This window comes from Limanda limanda, chromosome 3 (assembly GCF_963576545.1).
Source record: "Limanda limanda chromosome 3, fLimLim1.1, whole genome shotgun sequence".
In the NCBI taxonomy this organism is placed as follows: Eukaryota; Metazoa; Chordata; class Actinopteri; order Pleuronectiformes; family Pleuronectidae; genus Limanda; species Limanda limanda.
This window is the reverse complement of record NC_083638.1, coordinates 17,829,724-17,855,128: the sequence shown is the minus strand read 5'-3', so window position 1 is coordinate 17,855,128 and position 25,405 is coordinate 17,829,724. Positions and strand designations below refer to the sequence as shown.

Sequence of the window (25,405 nt, the reverse complement as noted above, 5' to 3'; positions counted from 1 at the left end):
TAATGCCTGTGTGTATACACAAGTGTTTTGGTGTATCCACTCCTGCTTGTTGTGTGTGTGCACCCCGTGAGCCACTGAGCCTACGTATTAATTAAGATGCCATTAACAGACTTTTAAAAACTGGCTGTTGTCATGAAAAGCAAAGTTATCCAAATACTTTGGGACATGTTGTAAAAGAAACTATTTCGGGCACCGGTCATTTTTAATAGCTAAGTGGTGGATGGTGGGCTTCAGCGGTTTGTTTACCTGTGACATGGGGTTTACACTGGCACTGTCCCGTCTCCTGGCTGCAGCTGGGAATCTCTGCCGTCGGGGTGCTGATGACACCAGTGTCACTACAGTTACAGCGGATGCAGCCGCCTAGATTTGAGGCTTGAAGACCGTACCAGCCAGGCAAACAGTCGGTGCAACGGCGGCCTGTTACTGCAACCTTACATCGACACTGACCCCCTACCTGGAGGCAAGAAACGCAGAGGGAGAGAAGAAAAAACAGCAATAGAAAATAAACTGATCTTGAGTTCCTTTCAATAGCTTTAAAAACACTCAATCATCAATTTTAGAGTATATGAGGTTTACAATTTGCTGTTTGTGTTTTTACTGTATACCTGGTTGCATTCAATACTGTCGTTGACTGTTCCAGCAGTGTGACAGTTGCAAGGCCGACAAACATCAACCGAAGAGGGATCAGATTCCTCAACCTGGAAAAACCCACTTATACACAGCTCACAGTTCTGACCTGATGGTGAAAAGAGAAACACACAAGATGACACAGAGAGCATGGAAGACAAGGTAAAAGACAGAAAACACAAAGAGATCAAAACAAACATTCACGTCCAGGTTGACATGTGCCTACTTTATCCGGAACCCTGCCTGCTGAAGACAGTAAAAATCTTATGAATGTTTTAACTACATGTTTAACCACGGGCTGGATTTCTACTGGTGCTGCCAATGGTCAGTCTGTCTTTGTCCAATCTGCAGCAGGACAAAGAAGCTCCCCTGCAGCTGGTGGGGCTCGAAATCTGAATGCTTCATGGATTCAGAAAAAGGCAGCCTTTTAACAAACTGTGTGGGAAATTTCGAATTTTGGGGAATTGGTAGCCAAACCATAATATATAAAAAATATTAAAACCTGACAAGAACCCGTTTTTTTGCATTTATATTTAGGTGGTTGAACATGTGAAAGGGTAATTATTGTAACAAACTCTGTACCTGTGGTGTTGTGCATACAGTTGTCACAGACGCCGCCTCCTCCTCTATAATGCTCATTTGGTTCGTCATCAGCGCTGACATCATAATGACAGGAGAGGGCGTGGCTGTGGCAGGGGCAAGGCCGGCAGTTCATAGGCTGGAGTTGGTCACCTGACCTGAATGGCTTGTCATTGTAGAGGGGCGCACAACGCTGACACTGTATAAAACAGCAACATATTATATTAAAATACAGATATACATTTAATACAGATATACTGAACAGTTTGAATATGCTGCCAGTTGTATTTTTTTGTAATAATGAAGAACTGGATTCACATACAATGATTCTAACACACTAAGTGAATTTGAGAATACAATTAAAAGCACTTTTCGCTCTGTGAGATCAAAAACAATCCCTTGACAAGAGATCAGAAATAAACAACCACGTGTGTTAAGCACTGAAATAAATGTCATCAACTGTGCATTCACTGAAAACTACTGTATACACATGTGAGCATAGAGAAATGGCCCCATGACAAGTGAAACACTTGTTTCTGATGGAACAAAGACTGACAGAAACAGAGAGAAGCTAAGAAACAGAATGAGTGATGGGGGATATGAAGAGAGAAAAATCAGTGATCCATGTTAATCTAAATCTAAAGAGAGAAGAGAATAATACATTAAACTGAATAGAAAACACAGAGGTATTCTGTACTATATGATAAAGAGTCAGTAACCCCCCAACCAATACACTCATCAGACCACTAATGAGGAGTGACTTGCTACAGCCAAAGCTCTCACACAGGCACACTCTCCTGTCAAAATAAACATACAAAGGTGTGCATGTGTGTGTGTGTGTGTGTGTTGGGGGAGGGGAAGTGATATAAAAAATGCATTTTTCTGTAGCACAGAGCTGCAGAGGCAAGAACCAGCGAGTACAAGGCCTTTGATTTTGTTCAGCAGTCAGTACAAATTATGGCAGACAAGGGGGGCATCAAATGGTGGGATTAAAAATGTATTAAAAAACACAGGAGTTCCTCCCATGTGTGACACATGCAGACCTGCAACGGGCCTATTATGTATGACACAGAGGGAGGAGGGGGGCGGTGGGGTGATAAGGGGAGGGGGAGAGAGAGAGCATAGATGGAAATGGGAGAGGATGCTCATATTTGTGTATGAGAGAGAAGCTGAGGATGAGAAAAATGCAGGAGACTGATAAAAATGCATTTATATTTTAAACTTAAATAACAGGGATAGAGATAGAGGAGACAGAGAGAAATACAAAAAACAGCAACAATGTGGGGAAGACATTAACAGGAAAAAACAGAAGACAAAGAAAGAGAGGACAATATGATCCTGAACAAAATCATTGTTGGAATGTGAAGAGGACAAAAGACCCCAAGTGTAGCTTTTAAACTTTCAACAGTTGGCAAACTTAAACTGGTGGTAAAAAAAAGGATTATATAAACAAGAGACAGTGGACGCTCATTCACAAAGCAGATTTAAGGGAAAATAAAACACATATTCACAAGAGCAACATGGTTTGCATGTCTCTGTGTGTATATGTGTGTGTGTGTGTGTGTGTGTGTGTGTGTGTGTGTGTGTGTGTCTCAACACAGATCCTGTTAATAACAATGCTCTGGACTAACGAAGCAGCATGCAATTCTCTTCAGACACGAGACAAAAAGAAACAAGCCTGTAAAGACCCCTCACACACACACACACACACACACACACACAAACACACATTAATACACACACACACACACACACACATTAATACACACACACACACACACACACACACACACAGGGGTGTGTCTCGGGACATGTAATTCCGCAGGAGTGCAGGGCTGTTTGCATGTTCCTGTTTGTTGTGTCTGTTGCCTGCTCATCTGTCTGTCAAGCTGTTTGGCCTCCACTCTGGCTGTTGTCGTATCCACCAGTAACTACCTGCCTTTCTGTTTGTACATGCTTCTGTTACCCCTCTGCCCATCTGTCTTTCTGTTCGCCTGCCTGTCTATCTGCAGCCCTGTGCCTCAAAATGTTTCACTTATCAAAGGTACTTTTCTCTCTGCAACAAAAAGCTTGCTCTACATCTCAGCCTGCGTCTCATCTGCCCGGGGAGGAGTTGAAGAGCGAGATGCAGCGAGTTTTCCGCTCCCACATCTCTCACGCTCTCTTTTCATTCCTCTTTCGTCTCCTCTATCCCGGTACCTCCTCCAGTTTCCCACCCTTCCTTCCTCTTCCATCTTCCGTCTTTCTCAAAAACAAATCACTCCCTACATCTCTCCCGGTTTCCCACCTCTCCCCTTCCTCATTTGGTTCCCCCTGTCTCTACTATCCCCCGACCGCTCGTTCCCATAGCCGCGATGAGTATGTGAGCAGGAAATATTACCATAACAAATGAAAGAGAGGGAATTTTTTTTCTTTCTACTCCTTTCTTTCAATTCAACACTGCATTACCTTCCCTCTCTCCCAGCCTGCTAATTAGTCGAGGGACTGGTGTTCGGGAGTTAAAAGAAGAGTGCACACGTTCATTCTCTTCTTTATACAAAAGGTTTTGATGGCACTCCATCATCTGCACACACTAACAGCAGCGAAAAGGGACAGCAGATACTGAAGATTGAGTTTACATGGTTTCAATTCTACTGTGTTTATCTTCCTGCACGTTGTCACTTCACTGTAACAGTAAACCTAGTTTAGAACATTGGTGAAGTGTGCTCTGCAGATGGAGAGGCACTTTATCAACAATTGGACTCTTAATTCAACATTTGTTTGTTTTTTTTCAACACTTTGACAGAACAGAAAGTTTAGTAGGAGAATGCCAGCGGAGGTATGCCAGCACATACCTCCACCAATGCCCAACAGTCCACATCATTTCAATTTTCCTGAACCAAATTGCACACACTTATAGAAATCAGAATTTTATTCATCAAGATCCATGAAATATTCTCTGAAAAATCAGACAATGTCAAAGAATGTGAAACCAAATTCTTGGATCCACTCCCTGATCAGATCCTCACAAAAAATTTACAATTTCCTCCCTTAGACACACCACATCTTTTCTTCTTTTCATTACATTTGGCAAGATTTCACTTACAAATCAACAAACCAAACAACCAACCAACGAACGACAAAAGAGACAGGGGTGTAAACGTAACCTCCTTGGTGGAGGGGGAAAAAATGGTGGCAGGATATGAATCTGGTTGACTCCAGGAAGAGATGCAACTGTAACAATACAAAGGCTTATATGGAGATTCAAATAAACTCATTCAGGACATTTTTAGTAAAACATATGCATTTAGCACAATTAATATTGTTAGCAATGTGGTTAAATGTTTTGTTATGTGTGTGTGTGTGTGTGTGTGTGTTTATGTTGTCAACTGTGAGTCAGAGGAGAGATAACATATTTTTTTACACTCTGAATATTTCGACAAAATCTGCTGAGTGAGGAGAAGACTAATGGATATGTGGACATTCAGATGGTATGTCACAAGCATCTTTGTGTGTGTGTGTATGTATGAGTATTTGTCTGTGTGTGTGTGTGCGTGTGTGCCTCTGTTAATCTGTTGGGGAAACGCATCTTATCCTAAATGCCACGACCAATTTCACGCTCTCACTGGAAAGGTTGTGCCACTGGTGTGTGTGCACGAGCGTGTTTGTGTGTACAGGCCTGTGTTATGTGTATCTGAAGTTAACCCGGTTAACCCCAGCGTAGGTGAAAATCTGCTGCTGAGGCAGACTTTAGCAGAAGGGATCCTGGGCAGTGCTACTTAGTGTCACTAGCCATCAATATCCATCACACACACAAACATACACACACACACACAGATACAAACAGAAACACACTTTTGTACTTTTCAGAATTGATATACAAAATTCACCTTAAATACCTGTGAATAATCCTAACCAAGCTTAATCAAATTCTACAAAATCTTTTCATTATAACACTTTCTTTTTTTAAGAATAACATTCACATTGGGCAACTGTAGAAACACAGAAACCAACGTAAGCTATACAATAACATAAAATATAACATATACACATTCGCACAAGTATACTCAGAAAATGAAAATACATTAGGATAGAGGAGTACTAGACATCTAAAAATCTATAAAATTATAAGAAAATAAAAATGACAATGTCGGCAAAGGGATTCAGGGAGTATATATTTGATGTATTAAGTATACAGGGAAACCCCATATAAAAAGGCTGTTGCCTGATTGCACTTTATATGTGACTAAGGTACTTGTTTCACTTCAAACTGAATCTAAGCACCTGATCATTAATCCTAACAGCAGCTCCAAGATGAGCGAACCATACATAAACTGGAGCTAAATCAATTCTACGACTAAATTTCAAATGTAAGATTGCAGAATTTGTCCACAGTAAAATCAGCTGGAACCTATAAACAGCTAGAAGTATCTCTACTTACCCTGCAGTAAGGGAAACAGTACTTTAAAGACAGTGTAGTGTTTTTTCTTTTTTTTACATATTTTTGCTTCTGTATCACAAATATTGGACGACTTTGAATCCCCACACATACTGACCTGAAGCACCGCATGACAAAGACATCAAACAACATAAAATAAAATGTAGGATTCCATGTACAATAAGATATATGATATAGCTTTCAGACACGACTGAATCCATCAGATGTGGAGAGACGTATGGGACAGAGTGACAGAATAAGAGATCAAGTCTGACACAGAGTGCACATAAGAAAGAATCAAAAGACAGAGTGAGAAAGTGGGTGAGTGTCTGCGCTTTTGTGTGCGTGTGTGAGTGTGAGAGAGGGAGAATTTAAGTTTGTGTCTTCCAAGGCCCCCGTTGATCATCTTGACACATGTCTGAGCATTTCTGTCACTTTAATGTCACTGTGGAAATTCTGCAGATTAGTACAACATCCGTCATGGTGCTCGGCCGATCCAAGTCAACAGAAGGCATGCAATATTAAACGCTAATATTCCTCACAGCCTTTTATGCTCCAATATTATGGAGACAGAAGAAAGGTCCTGAATATTCACTCAGGGAGACGACATGGACAGGTTGGGAAGAAAAGTGCACACATGCACACACACACAGGACACACACACATTTTCCCCACACTCCTTTAAACAGTGAGGTCTGAGCTGCTGTAGGGAATAATTTACATAAAACATACACACAACCACGCACACACACACACACGTGAGCACAAATATCCATATTGGACACGTCTCTCTGAAACAAAAATCTCACTGTATGTAGAAGGAGAGACAGACAGAAACAGATCACAAGGACAGAAAGACGGGAAGAAAAATGGAAGGAATACGAGGATGAAACATGAGGAACAGGAAGGAATTAAATAGTTAGAAGTATAGTGAGGCAATAAAGAGTGAGGGGAGGGGGTTAGAGAAATCGGCTGAGTGAAATGGAGCGAAAGACAAACAGAGAGAGAAAAAGAGCTGATTAGAGATGCATGCTAAGGGAATGTCATTGTTCTAGTCGATTTGAGACATTATTTAAACTGAGACCCAGGAGAGGAAGAGTGTGAGAGAGAGAGATCGACAAAGAGAAAAGGATGGAGGTGGGACAGGGACCTCGAGACACGAAAGAGGAAACATGGTGCGTAAAAAGAGAAATGTAAATGGTTTAAATGAGATTTTTTTTTTTTTAAAAGAAGAGAGGCAGATGGATTTTTTAATGATTAGTCTGGTTGATGGCAATTGCTTCACAATGTCAAATTCCTTTGTGTGTTTATGGACAATATTTTGTTCAGCCACCTTCAAGCCCGCCCTTACCCCTTTCAAAGGGCTGTTTGAGAGTTGAGACTTGATTTTATGGCTCAGGTCTGAATCAAGTAGGGGTTCAAGTGAGGGTTATTACATACTGATGGTTTAGGTTAGGGTACGGGACTAGGGAACACACTGAGACACACACTGAGACACACACAGATTCAGCTGTCGTCGGACACATGTTTAACTCAGACTGGGTAAACTGTAAGCGGATAACATGATCAATGGTTTCCACAGTATTTGTCTACATCTGAGTCACATTGTGATGCCCCCATTGACGATGGTAACATCAGCCCAACTCTTGTCTGGAGTCAGCCTGTGTGTGTGTGTTTAGTAAGAGTGCTTCTTCTTCTATATCGATGGGTCCATGAAAGACAAACACTACCAAATACATGCTTATGTTCTGGAAAGTTTGTCATGAGGGTATGACAGGGTTTAAACATCTACAGTAATGCACATACACGGTGGTGTATGAATGATATATAAGCAGTGAATAATGCAGGCTACAGTGAGGTGAAGCAGTCATACTGAACTTTTCACTGCTGATTGACTGGAGGCTTTTGTTGGGGTGGTGCTGACTATTACCTGGCAAGTTGTATTAGCTTTGTTACAAGTACTGTTCTTGGGATGTTGGGTTGGATCAAACCAGTCTGAGAATCAAAGTGTACGCTAATATTCCGCAGCATACCTGTGTGTGAATAGCTGCTGCGATATAAACTGTGACCAGACTTCAAAATAATGTGGATAATTGTGTTATATTCAAGCTGGTTCATGAAGGATTCATACCTGACATCAAACTCAGTTCAAGGCTTATTTTTCTCTGGAAAACGCATATAAGGACGGACATAAAAGCCATGTTTAACTTCCACAGCGTTCAAAAGCTCAGTCACCGCATTTCAAGAAAGGAAATGTGAAAATATGTCGTGTATTACCCCTGAAATGTAAAGACATCACAAATTCACTTATTACAAATTACTCAACCCTTTTAAAAATTCGCACCAACAGGGCTCTCATTAAAATTATTTAAAATAATGTGCATCTTTCATTTACAACTTCAACAACATGCAGTGTACTGTCTTCGTTGGGGGAGACTATATGTTTGAACTTGATATGAGCATCACATGATGACTATCAGGATCCAAAACTGATATAGATAGTTGTGAAAAGAAATTCCTAGAGAAAACAAACCAAGGTGGAACAATGTGTTCAGAATCTAGTAACACTGGTTGTGTGATGTAAGGTTAAAATTGGATTTACTGTTTTGTGATCCCGTGTGTGTTACTCACATTGTGTCCCTCTGTGTGGCTGTCAGGCAGGCACAGGCAGCGGTAAGGTGTGATACTGGTATCACAGTGTTCTGCGTGGCCGTGACACTCACATCTGGCCGGATGACACAGAAGGAGAGAGAAATTAACATAGACAAATTTGCTCATCAAAATCTCAAATTGTGTTGTATGATGAAAAACCAAACACAAACGAAGTAGCAGTCTGTCATCCATTGAACAGCAGTGGCACCATTAGGAAATTGCCATTCAACATTTATAAATGCCATCCTGAGAATTATCAGAGCGACGTAGCACGTAGCAGACTATTCATACACACACACACACACACACACACACACACACACACACACACACACACACACACACACACACACACACACACACACACACACACACACACACACACACACACACACACACACACACACACACACACACACACACACACACACACACACAGAGAGAGCACGGCAGCGGCAGTCATTTAATTATTCATTCAGATATTCAGTGGCTTTCTCTCTTTCGGTTTCTTCTCTGTATCCTTTCACCTCTTGTTCTCTTTGTGTCACTTTCTGTTGCACGATGGCTAAATTAATCAAATCTGCTTCTGAAACAGATAATAAACTGATTTCTAATCAAATCAACAATGTGTTAAGTGCAGTACAGTCTTTCCTGTGGATCAAGAAGTTTAACGCAGAGGCAATGTGTTTTCTGTTGACAAAAATTGCTCTTAAATGAATGTTAAACATTTGGCACAGGATATATGTGGCCAGCTCGGTAAACTTCATGGGATTACAAGTTAGATGAGCTATTAGCTTTCTATTGTATTAAATTAGTAGAGTTTCCGCTAAGATTGTGCGTGCGTGGATGTCTCTGTGTCACTCTTCAAACAGACGATCTATATATAAAATTATTAATCGATGATGTTGGATGATGAATCGTTCCAGTCATGTAACAGGTGAAATATGAGTAATACAAATATTGGACTTTTTTCAATGTAATTAAATACGTTTCTCATAATCTCTTGAGCGAATTAAACAAACACAAAGTAAACCTCAGCACTGTTCAGGCCCTAATAACTTCTGATTAGTGTTGGTTTTTATTGTTAAAGTTTAAAGTGATTGCAGGTCAGCAGGAGTGTGGAGGGAGGAAGCTCAGACAGCGACTCGGACATGGTACAAACCAACTGCTGCTTCTGATCTGGTCCTGAAGCAGCAGCACTCCGCTGTTAACTCCGCTCTCAGACTGAAAGGGGCGGAGATAGGAGAAGCAACACAACGCACCGGTGCAACCAAGGAACAGTTTTAGTCGCACACAGAAAAGGTCTGAGAATTATTTGTTAATGCCTCAAATTTGTTTTCACAGATCTTAATCACAAAAATTCAGACATATTTAGGAGGAGTGATATCTAGAAATGATTGAGGCGACTTAGTGACTGAGTGACATTCTAGTTGTTAAGCATCTAAAAGGCAATAGTGTGACACAGTGTACAACGGGATCACAGTGGTCCTGAGAAAAACATAGTAAATTTAAAATGTATAGAAAATGAAAAAAGAGGTCAACAACACAGGTAAAAACATAAGTGCTATGAATGAAAAGGTGCATCTCTGTTATAATTATAACTATAATTGTACAGATGAAACATGCAAAGACAAGGCTGAACATTTTTTAAAGAATTCATGCCTTAGGTTCAGCTGAGATTGCAGCAGGAATCTCTAACTATTATTGGGTACCAGAAGCAGTTTTGACCTTTTATCCTTTAGTGACATCCCATGTCATATCCCATTAAATACTTTCTTTATTCGGTTCAACCATCTTCATGTTCCTCTTATGATGTCTAATAAATAATAATTGCATAGTCTGCAACAGTAACACTGTTAACAGCCTTTTAAACTGGATATGCCACACTAATAATGTAATAATTTTTTATTTACATCATCATGATGAAATTGATAATTGTGCCATATATTAGCGTTGCACGATTAGGGTAGCACTGATATATTGTTACTGGACTTTTTTAATGTCTAATAGAGGTCGAGCCATAAAAACTTTCTTCTGTTTACTTCATGAACTAGAATGACATAGTGCATACCTCCGCCAAGGCCCAACAGTCCTCTTATGAAACCACATTTAAATTCAGTAGATCTGGATTTTTATTTGGATATGCTCAGAATTATACACATGTTCTGTTTTGCAATGTTAAAAATTTAAAAAAGCTAGGTCTGTCTGATCCAAATCTGCACCTAAATGTAATGGGTTCGTCCTGATCTATACCACATCCTTCCAGCCAAGTTTCATGGAATTCTGTCCAGCGGTTTTGCGTAATCCTGGTTTCAAACTTACCAACTAACCAACAAACAAACACACTGGGGAAAACATGACCTCACTGGCTGAATTATGTTTCTGTAGTAAAGGAGGATTTGTTTAATTCAATTCAATTAAACCCCCAAATACATTATCTCAAGGCACTTTGCAGTCAAGACCTTTATAGGGAAACCCAACATTTGCCACAATAAGCAAACACTTGACTTAGGGGAGAAAGAAAACTCCCATTTAACCTCAAGTAGAGGAAGAAACCTCAAGCATAACACATAGAATTATATTCTCATACATGAGATATACAAAGACACACTTGATCAAGTAGTGAGTGTATTTCCTTTTGCCATTATGCTTATTTACATGCTTTATAAAGAATTAAGAGAAAGAGAAATAGACGTATGATGAAAGGAGGGGGAGAGAAGGAGGGACGAAGAATGCACAGATGAGATTTCAGCAGCTCTGAGTCTCTGTTTTTCCGACTTTACTGTAACAAGCGACTAATTAAAACAGCTTAGAGGGAAGAGGAGGGGGAGACAGTGCTAGAGATGATTGCCTCCTGCATAATCCCATAATTACCACAGTCATAAAAAAGTCACTGTCAGTCTAATGATGGAGATGTGTTCACAATTACTCAGAAAGCTCCACTGAAACCCAACAGTCTGTGGCAAAATATTTTTCTACAGGTCAAACTACAATCAATAGTTTATGGCAAAACAACACTGAACAACTGTTCTTTTTTAACAACTACAACACTTAGATCCATTCTAGTTAGTGGCAGGAGACCTACTAACAAATTGGAAATGTTCTGCGCATGTTGGTTCCAATTACTTAAAAATAGTGAAATTATGAACATTTACGGAAACGGAAAGGACATTAAATACAACAAATATGCACTCTAAGATATAAAAGCTATATTTGCTATATGTAGGGAACAGTCTACTTATTTGCCTAAAATTCAATTTCTTCTTTCTTGACAACATCTCAAACACAAACAACAACACCCAGAAACAAACGGATGAAAGTGGATGTCTGAATAAATATATATAACACCTCACCTGCCACTGATGGTGATTTCCTTGATGGCGTAGTATTTGTGTCGCTGGTTCACGCCAGCCCCTCTGGTGTGGTACTGTCCGCTCAAATGTATCCTGACCTGGGTGGCATGCACCATTTTCTGCAGGGCAGGAGTGTTGTAGAAGTCATTGTAGCCTGGTCTCATGTTCGGCTGCGGGGTCAACAGGCTGAATGTGATGTTGCCTCCTGAGAAAGGCACATCGCTGGAAAACATAAACACACTTTAAGCCAATGGAGCATTAGCAAAAAATGTTTGTTTGTAAAATGTGATATCTATAATATGATTTATTATCAATATAGATGTTCAATACAACAAGACTGTTTTAACTTTGAGGAGATGTTAGTCATGTCTCGACTCAGCAGAGGTGCATTATCTTCAGATATAATAAGGTGTACCACAGACTGACAAACTGGTCAGATGAACATAGCAGGTTTAAGCAACGGACACATATTTTGCTGTTGTGGCAGATAAATAAAATTACTTTTAAGTCCCCCCAAAAAAAAAATAGATCCAAGAAATTTGGAAAGATTTGTGGCCAGAGTATTTTTTAAATGCAGAGTACATTCCAACCTGTTGTGTTCATCTCTATCTAGACATTATGCAAACTGAGGACCAACAACACTCCTGGAGCACAACTGTAACTAAAAACGCATGAATTGACTGGGGTGCTCTCAGATTTGTCTTGCCAGAAACTCCTGCAGGGTGAGTGGAAGCTATGTCTCCTGCAGCGGTAAAACCATCTCGCGAGATAAACAAAAAGAAAAGATCTTGAAAGATTAAAGACTTTTTGATTTAATCATCAACCATTCATGTCATGGCTGCCAGTGTCAGGTCCGACTGCTTATGCCAATTCAACTAATACAAACAGTGCCAGGAAAGGTTGTGTGTGATATCGTTTGTCACTCATGTGAAAAATAAGCAGTGACCAAATAATCTGTGATCTATTCATACCTATTCCATCTAGTGCCAACCAGGGCATTGATACAAACAGCTATGCCAGGATCTATTGTGTGTATGTCAGAGTATGATCCAAATCCATCTCTCTACTTGGTGCCAATCGCCTGTTATTGGTCATGTGCCAAGGCAACACTGTAGGAGGTTAGCTTCATAGATCTAGTCACTTTGAGACTGCTATTGTGTTTCTATGTGTGCATTTACTCTATTTGTGTGTGTATTTGTAATGGGTTTATGTTTGATTCCCATTCATTTCACTTGAATTATCTTTTACGTATATTACTGCACAAACGTGTGTGTGTGTGTGTGCGCATCGATGTGCTATTAAACTTGTTTTATACACTTACTTTACTTTGTCTTGCCAGTAAATTTCTGTGTAATCTGTTTTGCACTGTAGAGGCCATGACCACCAGATAGTATTCAGTGAAAAAACCTGTGATCCTGTTCTGGGAATAATGCCCCATACACACAAAGCGCTGGCCGAGGAGTTTGTTTTCTGTTTTCCACATTAGGCTGTTTATAATTGGATGATCAATCTGTATCCTCCTGACACATCTTTATCTGACTGATGACTCGGTAACATACAAAAACTTAAAAACAACCCAAAACACGACATTATACCAACAATAAGTATACCGTGTTATTGTCCTGTTGATGTCCAATCAAATATCTGGCTTTCTCTGAACCTGTTTTAAGATTATGGTAGTTACATACATTTTATTAATAATCTGAAGGTTATTCATCATAACATTGAAATAAACTGTGCAATTTTTCTACTATTTATCAGTCACTGTACTGCTTTTAAATATATTCCAATTACTTTGACTTGTGTTTTCTTATATTTTATTAAATAAAAGTTAAAGGTCCAGTGTGTAAGATCTAGGTGTGAGGGTTCTACTGGCAGAAATTGAATATAAAGCTATCATTTGGATGTTTTCACCAGTGTGTTGCATTTAAATTGTACAATTGTTTTTTTTTTCTATTCTAGAATGGGCCCTTTATATTTAAATACTTTATATTTACATCGGGAGCGGGCCTCTCTATGGAGGCTGCCATGTTGTATATAGTAGTAGTTACTGGACAAAATAAACAATCTTGAATCTCTGCTTGAGGCAAAAATAAATAAACTAAAAACTTTGTCTGAAATGGAATTATCTAAAAAGTTTTGATCTTTTGTTTTCTTTGACACAAATGTATCATAATTAGGTACATATCCTCCATTTATATTCAACATAAACATATTCAATGGCACTGACTCATACGTACGTGGGCAGCTGCAGACAGTTGACTGAGCCTGGTGTTGGTAAAGGTCCATTGTTCTTCATTGTAAACACACTGCAGTTCCTGGCCATGTACTGCCAGTCTAACCAGGGCTGTTCTGTGTTGGGTTCACTCTCTGGGTCTGTGAGGTCACGTCCCTGCCTTTGGATCAGAACCGATTCAGGCAGAAGACCCCCGAACTGAACTATAACATAGAACACCTGCAGAAGAGACGAGGGTGAGTTTGTATGCACAGAACCAGACTTTTTATAAAGGTGAATATGTGAAATATAATGGACTACAACACAGCAGGCATGAACTTAGTCAAATCATAGTGAAGCTTTATGTTAAGATTGTTATTTCCATCTATAGTAACATTGAAGGGCACTGAATTATAATAAGAGATGCTCACTTTCTGCCCCTGCATTCCTTTTAATGGTATGGACAAAACATTAAAATATACAGGTCAGTTGCTGAGTGTTGATCCAAACATGCAGTCTTAGTCTTGATTAGTGAGTAAACTAAACAACCCAAACTTAATGCACGCACGCAAACACACACAAAACCATTTGCCTGCCTGCCTGTGTGTGTAGGTGTAGTTGTGCGTGTTAAGTGTTATCTGCTCCACTACAGTGTGGGCTGGGACAGTAGGTTACACAGCAGGGAGTGCATTAAGCCACCACTGCTGCTCACACACACACACACACACACACACACACACACACACACACACACACACACACACACACACACACACACACACACACACACACACACACACACACACACACACACACACACACACACACACACACACACACACACACACAACACACACACACACACACAGAGAGGCAGGCACACACACACACTTCAGAAAGTGTCTTTTATCCAGGGACCTGAGCTGAGCGACCACGTCAGGACAGCTCCCAAAATCCTGCCCGCGCTCACATACACACTTCAGACAGGAGAGGGATGAGTCTTTTGACAACCTTAGTGTCGACAACGCCCAAATCCAGCAATCCCCCCCACCCCCTCACTCTCTCTTTGCCCCCCTGTCTACCCTCACTGCAGTGCTTAGAGAAAAGATAAAACCACTGTCCACAGCACACACAGTTACAAGCAGATAGATACAGCAAAGTGTGTGGTGCAATTTCCACTTTTTTTCCCAGTGTAATGTAGATAACAACAAGTGAGTAGGTAAGGGGGCAAATACACATAATAGACAACACAATGACCTAAAATTATATACTCATTTAGGCTAACATACAAACATTAGCTCAAAATCTGCAATTTCTTGCCATCTGAATTACAAATTCTTCTGTTTTAGATGTCACACACTAAAGTGTGGATTGTTGCAATAACTTTAAATAACGTGCCCAAATACTTTACACCACTGTTTATGCAACCACATTTGAATCCCGAGAATAAATATAGAGTGATTATATTGACTGTTCCTGGTCTCTCTCTTCTTTCTTTACCTCCCTCTCTCACTGTCTTTCTTTCCTTTCAACCAACCACTCGAGGGAGATGGACGCCCACACTGAGTCTGGTTCTGCTCCAGTTTTTTTTCCTCTCGATAGTCACCAAGTATTTGCTCACTCTGGGAACTGTTTTGTATCTTTCTATTTTACTGTTAGACTCATTCTTACCATGTAAAGTGCCTTCAGATAATGTGTTGTACAAATTGAACAGGATTGATTTGAATTAAATAAATATTAGATGAGTTACCTGATATTGTCCATTGGTTAAATCTACTGTAATTGTGACTCCTTCATCCAGTTCCTCTGATGTCATGATCTTAGAAAGCCATGTGGTTCCCATGTCCTGGTCGTTGATGTAACTGAGGGGGTGGGCATTAAGGTTCAGTCTTAAGACTCTGTCATTGGTGGTGTCCTCAACAGCGTTGGGGATGCAGTATCTGTAAAGATTGACAGCTTTAATGTACACAACAGTAACAGCTACATTAATAATAAAAATAATAATAATAACCTTATTTGTGTAGCACTTTTTCGATACAAGTAACAAAGTGCTTTGCAACAAACAACATGAAACCATCAGAGTAGAGAAATAATAACTGCTAGTGCTGCTTAGAGTCTGCTACGCTATTAGTCTGCAGCTCAGGTGTGTATGACATATATACGCATGTAATGATCAAATAGTAGGCAAAATACAATAAACATATAAATATCATGAATAAAAGTAATAATCACAGATTTTTACTCAGGATAATAATTTGTGAGAAGTTGTGATAATGTACCTCTCAACTAAAGGGTGTACTCGGGGGTGACTGGGAGGACAGCGACACTCTGACTGGACATGGAGCTCAGGCAGGACTCCTGAGTACAACTCCACTATTTCCCTGTTAAAACAAGAAACAGAAGAGTTAATTTAACTATAATAACTCACTGGAGCAAAGTGAAGTTTTATACAAAATTCGACAGAATAGAAAACAAATTAAATGTTGTCCAATGTTGAGATAAACTCTTGAAGCACCTGTTAAGGAGCCTGTGACTGAACATTTAGAAGTGGAAAATCAGAGACATCATTTGGAAATTCGATCCCTCATTTTGTCAAACCCTAATCTTGATTAGACAAATTTGTAAACTCCGAGTCCGCACTGTATTCTCTACACCACTGGTAAACACAACACTAATTGCCTGGTATTGAACTCTCAGGGAAATCCTCTGGAAGCAGTATGGATCTTAAGATGCAATGATTACTCTTCTTTCCTCTAACTATCTCTCCTCTACCCTTGTAGTCCAAATCCATACAATACCTCTATTTCTCCTCATTTTTATCCTTTTCCCTTTAATCAATCTATCTAAAATATGACATCCTTTTCCTTTGCCTGAGTAAATCATGGTTACCCTTCTTCCAAATAACCTTGTCGTTCACAACATTAATTTCCTGGGGTCCTTTTGTGATTCCTCCCTCTTTCTCTGCAGATAGCTGCTCATTACCTGTTACTCTTCCTCACTCCATCTAACTCACCTGTTGGTCAGAGTGGCAGGATAAAATCTAAAGTCCTGCATCCGCCCAATGAACTGATTAGACCCTGGAGAGATGAAAAGAGAGGGGGAGAAAAAAACATCAAGACAGTGTTAATGGGTTTGTACTGAAGGAAGTGAGTGAGAGGATTTCACAGTATTTAGTAGATTATCTTATCAGTTTCTTGACACAAGCTAAGTGAGGCTGCCTGCAGCTGCTTATAAAGACCAAGTTCATGGAACAAAGCCGACCAGGATCTGCCACAGTCTGCACTCAGTTCCCAGAGAAAGCAACAAGACTTATAAAAGGGCAAAATCATTAACTTGGTTTAAGACCAGGGACAAAACAGGCCTGTCTAAGGATAACCAGGTCTTATCTATTAGCTTCACCCATTTCTCTATTGAGGAAAACTGTGTTTAACAAGTTCTAAAAGAATCTGGCTCCTTACTGTAAAATACTCTATGTTCAAAACAGCCAAGAATAGCCATTATTCTTGGCTAATTGAAAACCTTTTTATATAAACAGTGGAAAAGAGGATATTGAGTGTGATGATCCCCAAAAAATGTAAAATTCTTCTTCTGTGTATTCAATAACAAACACCTCCCCTAAGGAAGCTATGTTGTCACCCCCGTCAGTTTCCTGTGTTTTTGTTGTTGTTTATTAACCTATTTAACGCAAAAACAGTTATGTTAATGGTACTGGTATCCATGATTCTATGTGACTGGGTAGGGATTAAAATAAAAATCTGGATCTATCAGATTTTACATGTTGTTTCATAGCTTTTAGGTTAGAAATAGGGCCACGACCCTATACCTACCACCAATGTGTAGCTGACACTGTGTAATGGGGCCTTAGCTATGAGGCTTGTTTGATTATAAGAGGACTGTTAAGCCTTAGCCGAGATACACAGTCTACCGAGTTCCATTCCCCTTCCCTTCTACCTTTGGAAAGGACATAATGTTTTCACCCCTGTCTGTTTATTGGTTCGTTCATCTCCACAAAACGAGGTGGAAAGATGTTGTTCCAGATCAGCCGGGGATCCAGGATTTTTTAACTTTGTGTTTTTCAACATTTTTACTGTATCCCAGGGAGTATTTATGGATCTAGATGGAAAAATTAGACACATTTAGGGAAGTGTATGAAATTTGCTTGATTGAATTTAAGACGACTGTTGGACCTTTCTGGGGCTACAAACTCTACTGAGTGTCATTCTAGTCAATTGTCTTTTATAGCAATAACAAAATTGGTCTTATATATGACAACAGTTTTCTCACTTGCATAGACCAGGAGGTAAAGGAGGTGTTGGAGAAGAGATGCAACATACAGTTGGTCATATACGCCTCAGTACCAAAGTCTGTTTATCAAGCAAATACACTTGTAAACTGGAAAATCTAAAACATATGAGCTCAGTGTCCAGGCACACATGTGAATCCTGGACTGCACACAAGACAACCATGCATACACTACACGACAATGTTGGACACATAAGAGACCCACACACAGACAATGATGCTGGTCCAAAGAGAGCCAGTCTTTTAGTGTCCAACAAAGTTATGTGTAGTTTGACAACAACTCTGAGAATACGGATAATGTCTGTAAGCATCGACAGAACCCATGCCATGTCTAGCTTTATCTGTGAAAGTGTGTGCATGTGTGTTTGAGGCTCTCCAAAAAAAACGGGTGTGTATCTATGTGTGTATTTGCATTTGAGAGAAGCTTTGCTATGTTTGGGCCAACTACAGTGTGTGTGTTTGGGGGGTTATGAGTGTGTAAAACAGAGCGCGAGTGAGAGAGTGTTATGGGATCTAAGTGTGTTAGAACAGTGTGTGGTTGTGCAGCCTTAGGCTTTGGCTCAGGATTTCTTTAGCGTGTGGAAATGGGATTATGGCTTCCTCTGAAAAGCACTCTCTCTATTGTTACTGGGATGATGCAAGGTATAAGCCTTAGTTCTCTCTTCTCTCTGTAGGTCCCTGTCTTTTTTCTCTGGGTTTCTGATTTTGTCAACCATCTCTCTCAGTTTCCTACTCTTTGTTTTCATGTTTTTTTACCTGATGATATTTAATACAGGCAACTAGGGGTGTGATACGTCTTTTTTCCCCTCATAATTCTTAATTGACTCATTCACAACCCAATGTTAAAAAAATGTTAAATACTTTTCTCAATGGTTTTGTAATCCAGCTTCTGTTAGGAATTTCAAACTTTTAACTATAGGTTGTGTCTGAAAGAACTCTTAATAATAAAGCTAGAGGTAGTTTTAGCTAGATATAATGCACATACAAATTAATTTAATAACCGTTGCTGTTTAGTGCCAATAATGTATCTTTTAGTTGTCCTCATAATTAACTTCTTGGATATTAAAGCATATTTTCATTAGCTGTATTCAACATCAGACAGAATTCAAGGAGCTGTCCTTTCTGGGGCAAAGTCAGTATGACATTGTTTAGTTTCGAGGATGCGAATGTTTACACATTCACAGTCAAGATTGTTTTGATGGAGCAGACACACAATAACACAATAATAGTTTCTCAAACCATAATGAATGACTCTTTTCATAAAGGCGGAAGGGGAGGTAGGAGCAGTGGGTCAATAACATTACCTTATACAAATCATTATTTTCAACCTTTCGCTTATCATATTTAATATTTGGAATTTGCTAATAATGTTTGTACGTCACAAGGATGGCCAGTCTAACAGCTGTCCTGATAGGAGAGTCGAAGAGAGTTTTGTTATGGTTAAGTTGGTGCAGCCAAGATGGCTAGAGCAAGACACTTTCTACTCAAGGCTGAATTACGAGACAACATCAGACTGTCAGGGTAGATAGAGTTGCCCTAGCAACCGGTAGAGTAGCGTAGGTGCATGACGGAGAGCTGCTCGCTGTCACTTCCTGGATTCGGTAACAAGAGGCGTGGGACTGCGGCTGGACCAATAAGGGAGATCCAAAGTGATTAGCGGTGACTCCCCTCCAAATGTTCATAACCAATCACATCAAATCTACTGTTATAACTATATCAAACCCCTTCTGTTCGGGGCCATTTTCATCTTCCTACTGCTAACTTAATTAGCATAGGCTGTGATAATTGTCCATAGCTATGAATAACTTTTCATTGTATCTTTAAATAAAACATTTGATTGAACCAAAATCTTGGATCGGCTTCTCTCATTATATAGGATAAAAAAAACACGCCTTAACACTTCCAGTCCTGGTTGATTTAGTGATTAATACAGCAACTAGAGTTAACTACAATTCCTGAGATTCACACTCTAGTTACCCTGACAGGCATTTTTATTTGTCCACATTTGAGAACCTCATTACAGAACCCTTTTCTGTATCTGTCTGAAATGAAAGCCACCTGTCCAGGCTGTAAACCGCCTTTCACCCAATGTCGGCTGGGATTGGCTCCATCCCCCTCGTGACCCTAACACGATATCTATCTATCAGCTTCACACTTGGCATGTGTAACAATAAGTGCCCTGGGAAATGCAGTGTTTAATTTGGTGCGATTTTGATAATGCATTTGATATTTATGAACTTTGAATAAACCGGCGACCAGCGCTCTATAGCAGTGGCAGGTCACTTTTACAATTTCAGAGATAAACCAGTACTACCACAGGCCACTCCAAACAGATATGTTCAGGAAAAGCAGTTCACTAGTTCTAGCTAATGGACGGATGGATGTCAGAAATGCAGCACCTAAAAACACACTGATGCACTCCTTAATCTAGTAATAACTATAGACTTCGGACAATGACAAAGAACATTGCAACCTTTTTAAGTCATCTTGTGTTTTTTAAATCATTACTATGTCCAGCAGCTTTTTTTTATTGAATAACAATCGATAGTTTTCTTCGTTATGAATAACTGGCATATTTTTTGAGGCGGAGTTCAGGGCGTGATTTTACTCATTCATACATGCCTTACTTTTTCCTCTTTCAAGGGCAGAGCCAATCGGAGGCTGAGCTGGCAGCTCTTGATAGAATGGTGAGGGAAGAACATGAAAGCCACACATTGTACTGATTGTTGGGACATGGTTTTTGTGCAAAAAGGCAGGTCTCTCTTTCAGGCCTGTATTCGAAGTAAAAACCTGAAAGCACATGTCCTTTGTCCTGACAAGCCGCATGGGCTGGAGAATACTCAATCTCCCAGAGTGCAATGTGTTCTCTTTGTCCTGAGAAGGTCAAATAACTCCGTCTCCCAGGAGGCAACATGTCCCCTTTGTTTCAGCATCTTCGCACATAGGTGCGAATTTCTACCAGGATCAGCTGCCAATTGGTCAAATCTGGCCACATGACCTGGAGGCTACTGGGCCTATATAATAGCAGGCCTCCCCCAAAGTCTTTCTCTTTCTCCAATCCCTCCGAGGGCGGAGGGCTGGTCCTCTCTTTTCTCCTCATCCCCACCGAAGACAGCAGGCGGTCAGCCGCCTCTCCTGCAACTCCAAAGGAGGGGGGTCCAGGCTGCTTCACTCTCTTCCTCCACCGATCACCACTGAGGACAACAGGCCGCAGGCCTTTCCTCCTGCATCGGCGAGTGGAGAAACCTGATTTCTCCAGCTCAAATCTCCTCTTTCCAACAACTGGAGGTCAAAGGTCGAGCTTCCAGCTCATCTTCTCGAGAAAACCTCCACGCATCACAAGTTTCTTCTAAACTCCTTGCAGCGACTCGGTGTCCTGCAGGTAAGAACTAAAGATTCAATAAGCAACTGAACTGCACAGCTCAACAGAACCGCGGAAGCAGAGACCATACGAGCCAGAAGACTTCACACAGCCAGCAGGACGAACTGCTAACCGAACTGCACAGCAACTTTCTTCCTTTCTGAGGACGGGTAACATCTGGGCTTAATAACTTTACTAGGCTAAGCAAGACTGTTTATTTGATTCTGTGTGGTGTTTAAAGTTTGATATAGGTGGTGTTATTGTGGTTACAAATAAGATGAAAGTTAAATGTTAGACACGCTCCTCACAGGATTCCTCTGACCCTTTCAGTTTAACATCCACACAGACACGCATATCTCCTCACCTCATTAGCTCAAACCCCCCTGCATGTCGTAAAACCACTTCTGCAGAAGAAGAGGGCCTGCTATCTTAGAGATCTTAAAAGATCACAGGAAGGTGTGACTCTCTTTGTTCGCCACCAGAGAGACCCTCACACACACACACACACACACACACACACACACACACACACACACATCTTTGTTATTTAGCATATTTTAGCTAATATGTTTTCTTGTTAGTTAATGAATTATTATTATTAATTTGTTGTTAGTCTGTTAATTGTCTGCTAGTCATTTTATTTTCATTAGTTTTTCACATTCATTAATGTTTAATTTTTAATTAAATTTTTGATTTTTGCTCCAACATTTATGGTGCAGCCCGTGTGAGGCAGAGTACAATTGGCAAAACTTCATGACTATGCAATATTAATGTGTTTTTCAGTTTTGGCCAACGCCAGAAATAACTGAATTTGGAATTTCCAGTCAAGCTAAAGGTTTGAATTCAATTCCACTAGTCTGCCACCGGAGTAGACGTTCAACCGTATTTACAAACAAGCGCATTGTGGTCTAAATTTAATTTACTCATAAATTAAATGTTTATTAATAATTAATTATTAATAACTACCACTTTAAGTCCCCATAGTGTTACACTAAAAGATTGCCTGTTGCTAATAATTCTAGTTGAATGTTCTTTGTTGAAATTTTAAGAATTTCTTTAAACATTTGAATATCACATATTCAATGTTAACTGGTCAAGCTGCAAAATTTCCTGTAACTGTTAAATGTTTTGAATTAAGACATATCGCGCCACCGGCCCTATGTAACAGAGCTTGTACCTAGCTGCTACTGCCTAGCATATCAGCCAAAGTTGGATAAAGAGAACCTGAGAAAGAGCCACAGCGTGCTTCCAGCCCTGTGAATTTATAGAATCCCTAACTCTTACTGCCTTGCATATCAGTTAGTGCTATTAAAAGTTTGGTGAACTATTTAACACACCATAGTTTTGGTTAGGCTTGTGTAAGATAGAATCCACACTACAAGGTGTCTGCCATCGCGACACAAAAGCCAACCACACGCTTTTGATTTATAAACTTAAATCTAATCCTTAAATTTCAGTTTCAACAATGGAGAACCCCGGTGTTGAACAATTTGTTTTTTCCCTAGCACAGAGCCTGACCCCTGGCTATCCTGAATTCATCAGCAAGTTGAACTTCAATGAGTGCATTAAAGAAATAGATTCACTTCTTAATGACAGGTGTGATGCACAAACAGCATCAAAGGGCCCATTGTTGAGATGTATGATCCTAAATTTCCACAGGCAAATCAACCTTGCCTGTCAGAGCAAAGCAGCCATGGAACAGGAGGTAAATTCCCTGAGAGCACAAAATGCTTTTCTCCTCCAGGAGGTCCAGACTGCTAGTAAGAAAACTCTGCACTATTTGGAAGACCTGCACTCAGCAGAGTCAGATCTAATTTCACACAAGGAGGAATTGTTAAAACTTAGATTAGAAGGCGCGGCCTCACATCAGTTTTTGAACCAAAGTGATTCTGGTTATTCCGATTCAAACTCCTCCGATAGTGTACGGTTAACTCCCTCTTCACTCCCAAGATGGGACAAAATCCCATCCGACCCGAAGTCTTTGGGAATTAAGTCACCTTCTGATCCTCCACTGACAGGAAGAGGTAACAGCTTCCTAACTTCCCATCTCACTGACTCTGACACTGACATCAATGACACATGTAGTTTATCATCAAGAACACATTGTGCCTCATACACTTCTCATCCACTGATGCATGACACATTTTTTCGTGCACAACTCTTGAAAGGGGGGACTTCAACATTCCAAAATGTTTCAGCACCTCCCCCTCAACCAGAGAGACCTGTAGCAGGTGATGCACGCAGCCGGACCCCACAGTGTCCGCGCTTCGAGTTGCTTGAGTTTCTAGCTAAAGATATTAAACAATTTGATCCAGACAACTGTGATAACAACATTGATAATTACTTTAGGGAACTAGATCTCAGCTTAAGGGATGTGCCAAATGCAACAGAAAGAGAGAAGGTTAGACTTGTGTTAAAAACCAGCTCTACAGCTGTTCACAAGTTTATTCAGTCACTTCCTTCCAGCGTCGCATGTAACTACACAGAGCTCTGTCGAGCACTAGTCGAAGAATTCTCTTCTACTCCTGATGTGATAACAGCCATTGTTACAGCCTCCCAAATTAAACACTCACGTCGTGAAAATCCCAAGGATTATTTCAAACGCTTGAGGCATGTTTATTTTCAGGGAAAGAACACACCAGGACTAGAAGAAGATCCTACCTTCAAGACTATTTTCTTACGTAACTTACATCCATGTATACGCACACACGTTGTACTGATGACACAGGAAGGAAAACCTTCAATGCAGCAGATCAGGAAGATGTCACAGGTGGCTTGGGAAACTGTTGTCACTGTCAAGGCAGCAGTTGGTGCAACCGAGCCTGTCAGAACAAACATCAAGGTGTCAAATTTGTCTGCAGCCTCAAAGCGCCCCCCTCAAAACAAAAGAAGGGGGGGTGACAGCAGGCAGCATGGGGACACAGAGTGCAGGCGCTCTGTTCACCACCTTCCCAGAGATCGGCATTCCCACAGTAGAAGCTGCAGGAAGCCGTACTCTGACATTCTGGCCCAGACATATTACAACCACTCAGAAGATGACGACAGCATCTCTGAGTACAGCTCAAAATATGGTTATGACCGAGCACACAGTGACAGCGCCTCTGAAGTCAACTTAGAGTCTGGCTCCGCAGAGCGTTACAGCCCCGAGCCACGACACAGGCGATCCAGAGCTCGACCCTCACGCTCATAACCAACACAGTTAAACACTGTACTGACAGTCAGTAGTAAGTTTAATGCAGTTAAAATAGGAAAACTGTTTTGTTAGCAACAGCAGCAAACTCAAAACCTTAATTCTGATTAAAACTTACATACCACTGCCAACTTTGTAAATATGTTTGGATCGACTACTTTCATTCCTCAATAAATGTAGTCAATACCACACAGGTTATTACATTAGCATATTATTACAGAAACAATGATACAGTCATTTGAATTTTGAGATTTTGAAAATTATGACATCCTTCTGCAGGAAAATTGTTAAATCTGACAGATACGACTGAGTACTACATTGAGTAAGATCCCATGAGTGAACAAAACTCTTGGACATTTCAAAAATGACCTTATCATTGTACGCGTCTCTCTCTACATCTTATCTTACAATTTACAAATGTCACATTTTCTGTTTTCTCCTTAAACCTAGTGAAGAGCACAGGTTATTCATTTTGTACTGTTACTGTAACTCGGAATGATTTGTCTAATTTGAATCTTGCTTAGCTAACTAGATAGTGTATACAAATGCCCAGATGTTACAGTCCAAATGAGCTGACAATTGACTTTTCCAGCTTTGCACTAAACATGTTCAAGTACGCCCTCAGGAACACACGTCAGGTGCGATCCTGACGCCGCAAGGGGGATGTTGGGACATGGTTTTTGTGCAAAAAGGCAGGTCTCTCTTTCAG

General features: G+C 40.3%; 1 protein-coding gene across 1 annotated transcript in view; it reads right to left on the bottom strand.

The window, feature by feature from the left end:
• ush2a (Usher syndrome 2A (autosomal recessive, mild)) overlaps nt 1–25,405 on the bottom strand; it is a 192,888-nt gene that overhangs the window by 145,747 nt on the left and 21,736 nt on the right. Inside the window, exons 5-13 of the mRNA XM_061068445.1 lie at nt 16,857–16,920; nt 16,123–16,224; nt 15,594–15,783; nt 13,869–14,083; nt 11,629–11,850; nt 8,255–8,348; nt 1,210–1,405; nt 606–736; nt 247–454 (exon numbers count right to left, since the gene is read on the bottom strand). Of these exons, the coding sequence (XP_060924428.1) occupies nt 247–454; nt 606–736; nt 1,210–1,405; nt 8,255–8,348; nt 11,629–11,850; nt 13,869–14,083; nt 15,594–15,783; nt 16,123–16,224; nt 16,857–16,920 (1,422 nt within the window). The remainder of the gene's footprint in view (nt 1–246; nt 455–605; nt 737–1,209; nt 1,406–8,254; nt 8,349–11,628; nt 11,851–13,868; nt 14,084–15,593; nt 15,784–16,122; nt 16,225–16,856; nt 16,921–25,405) is intronic.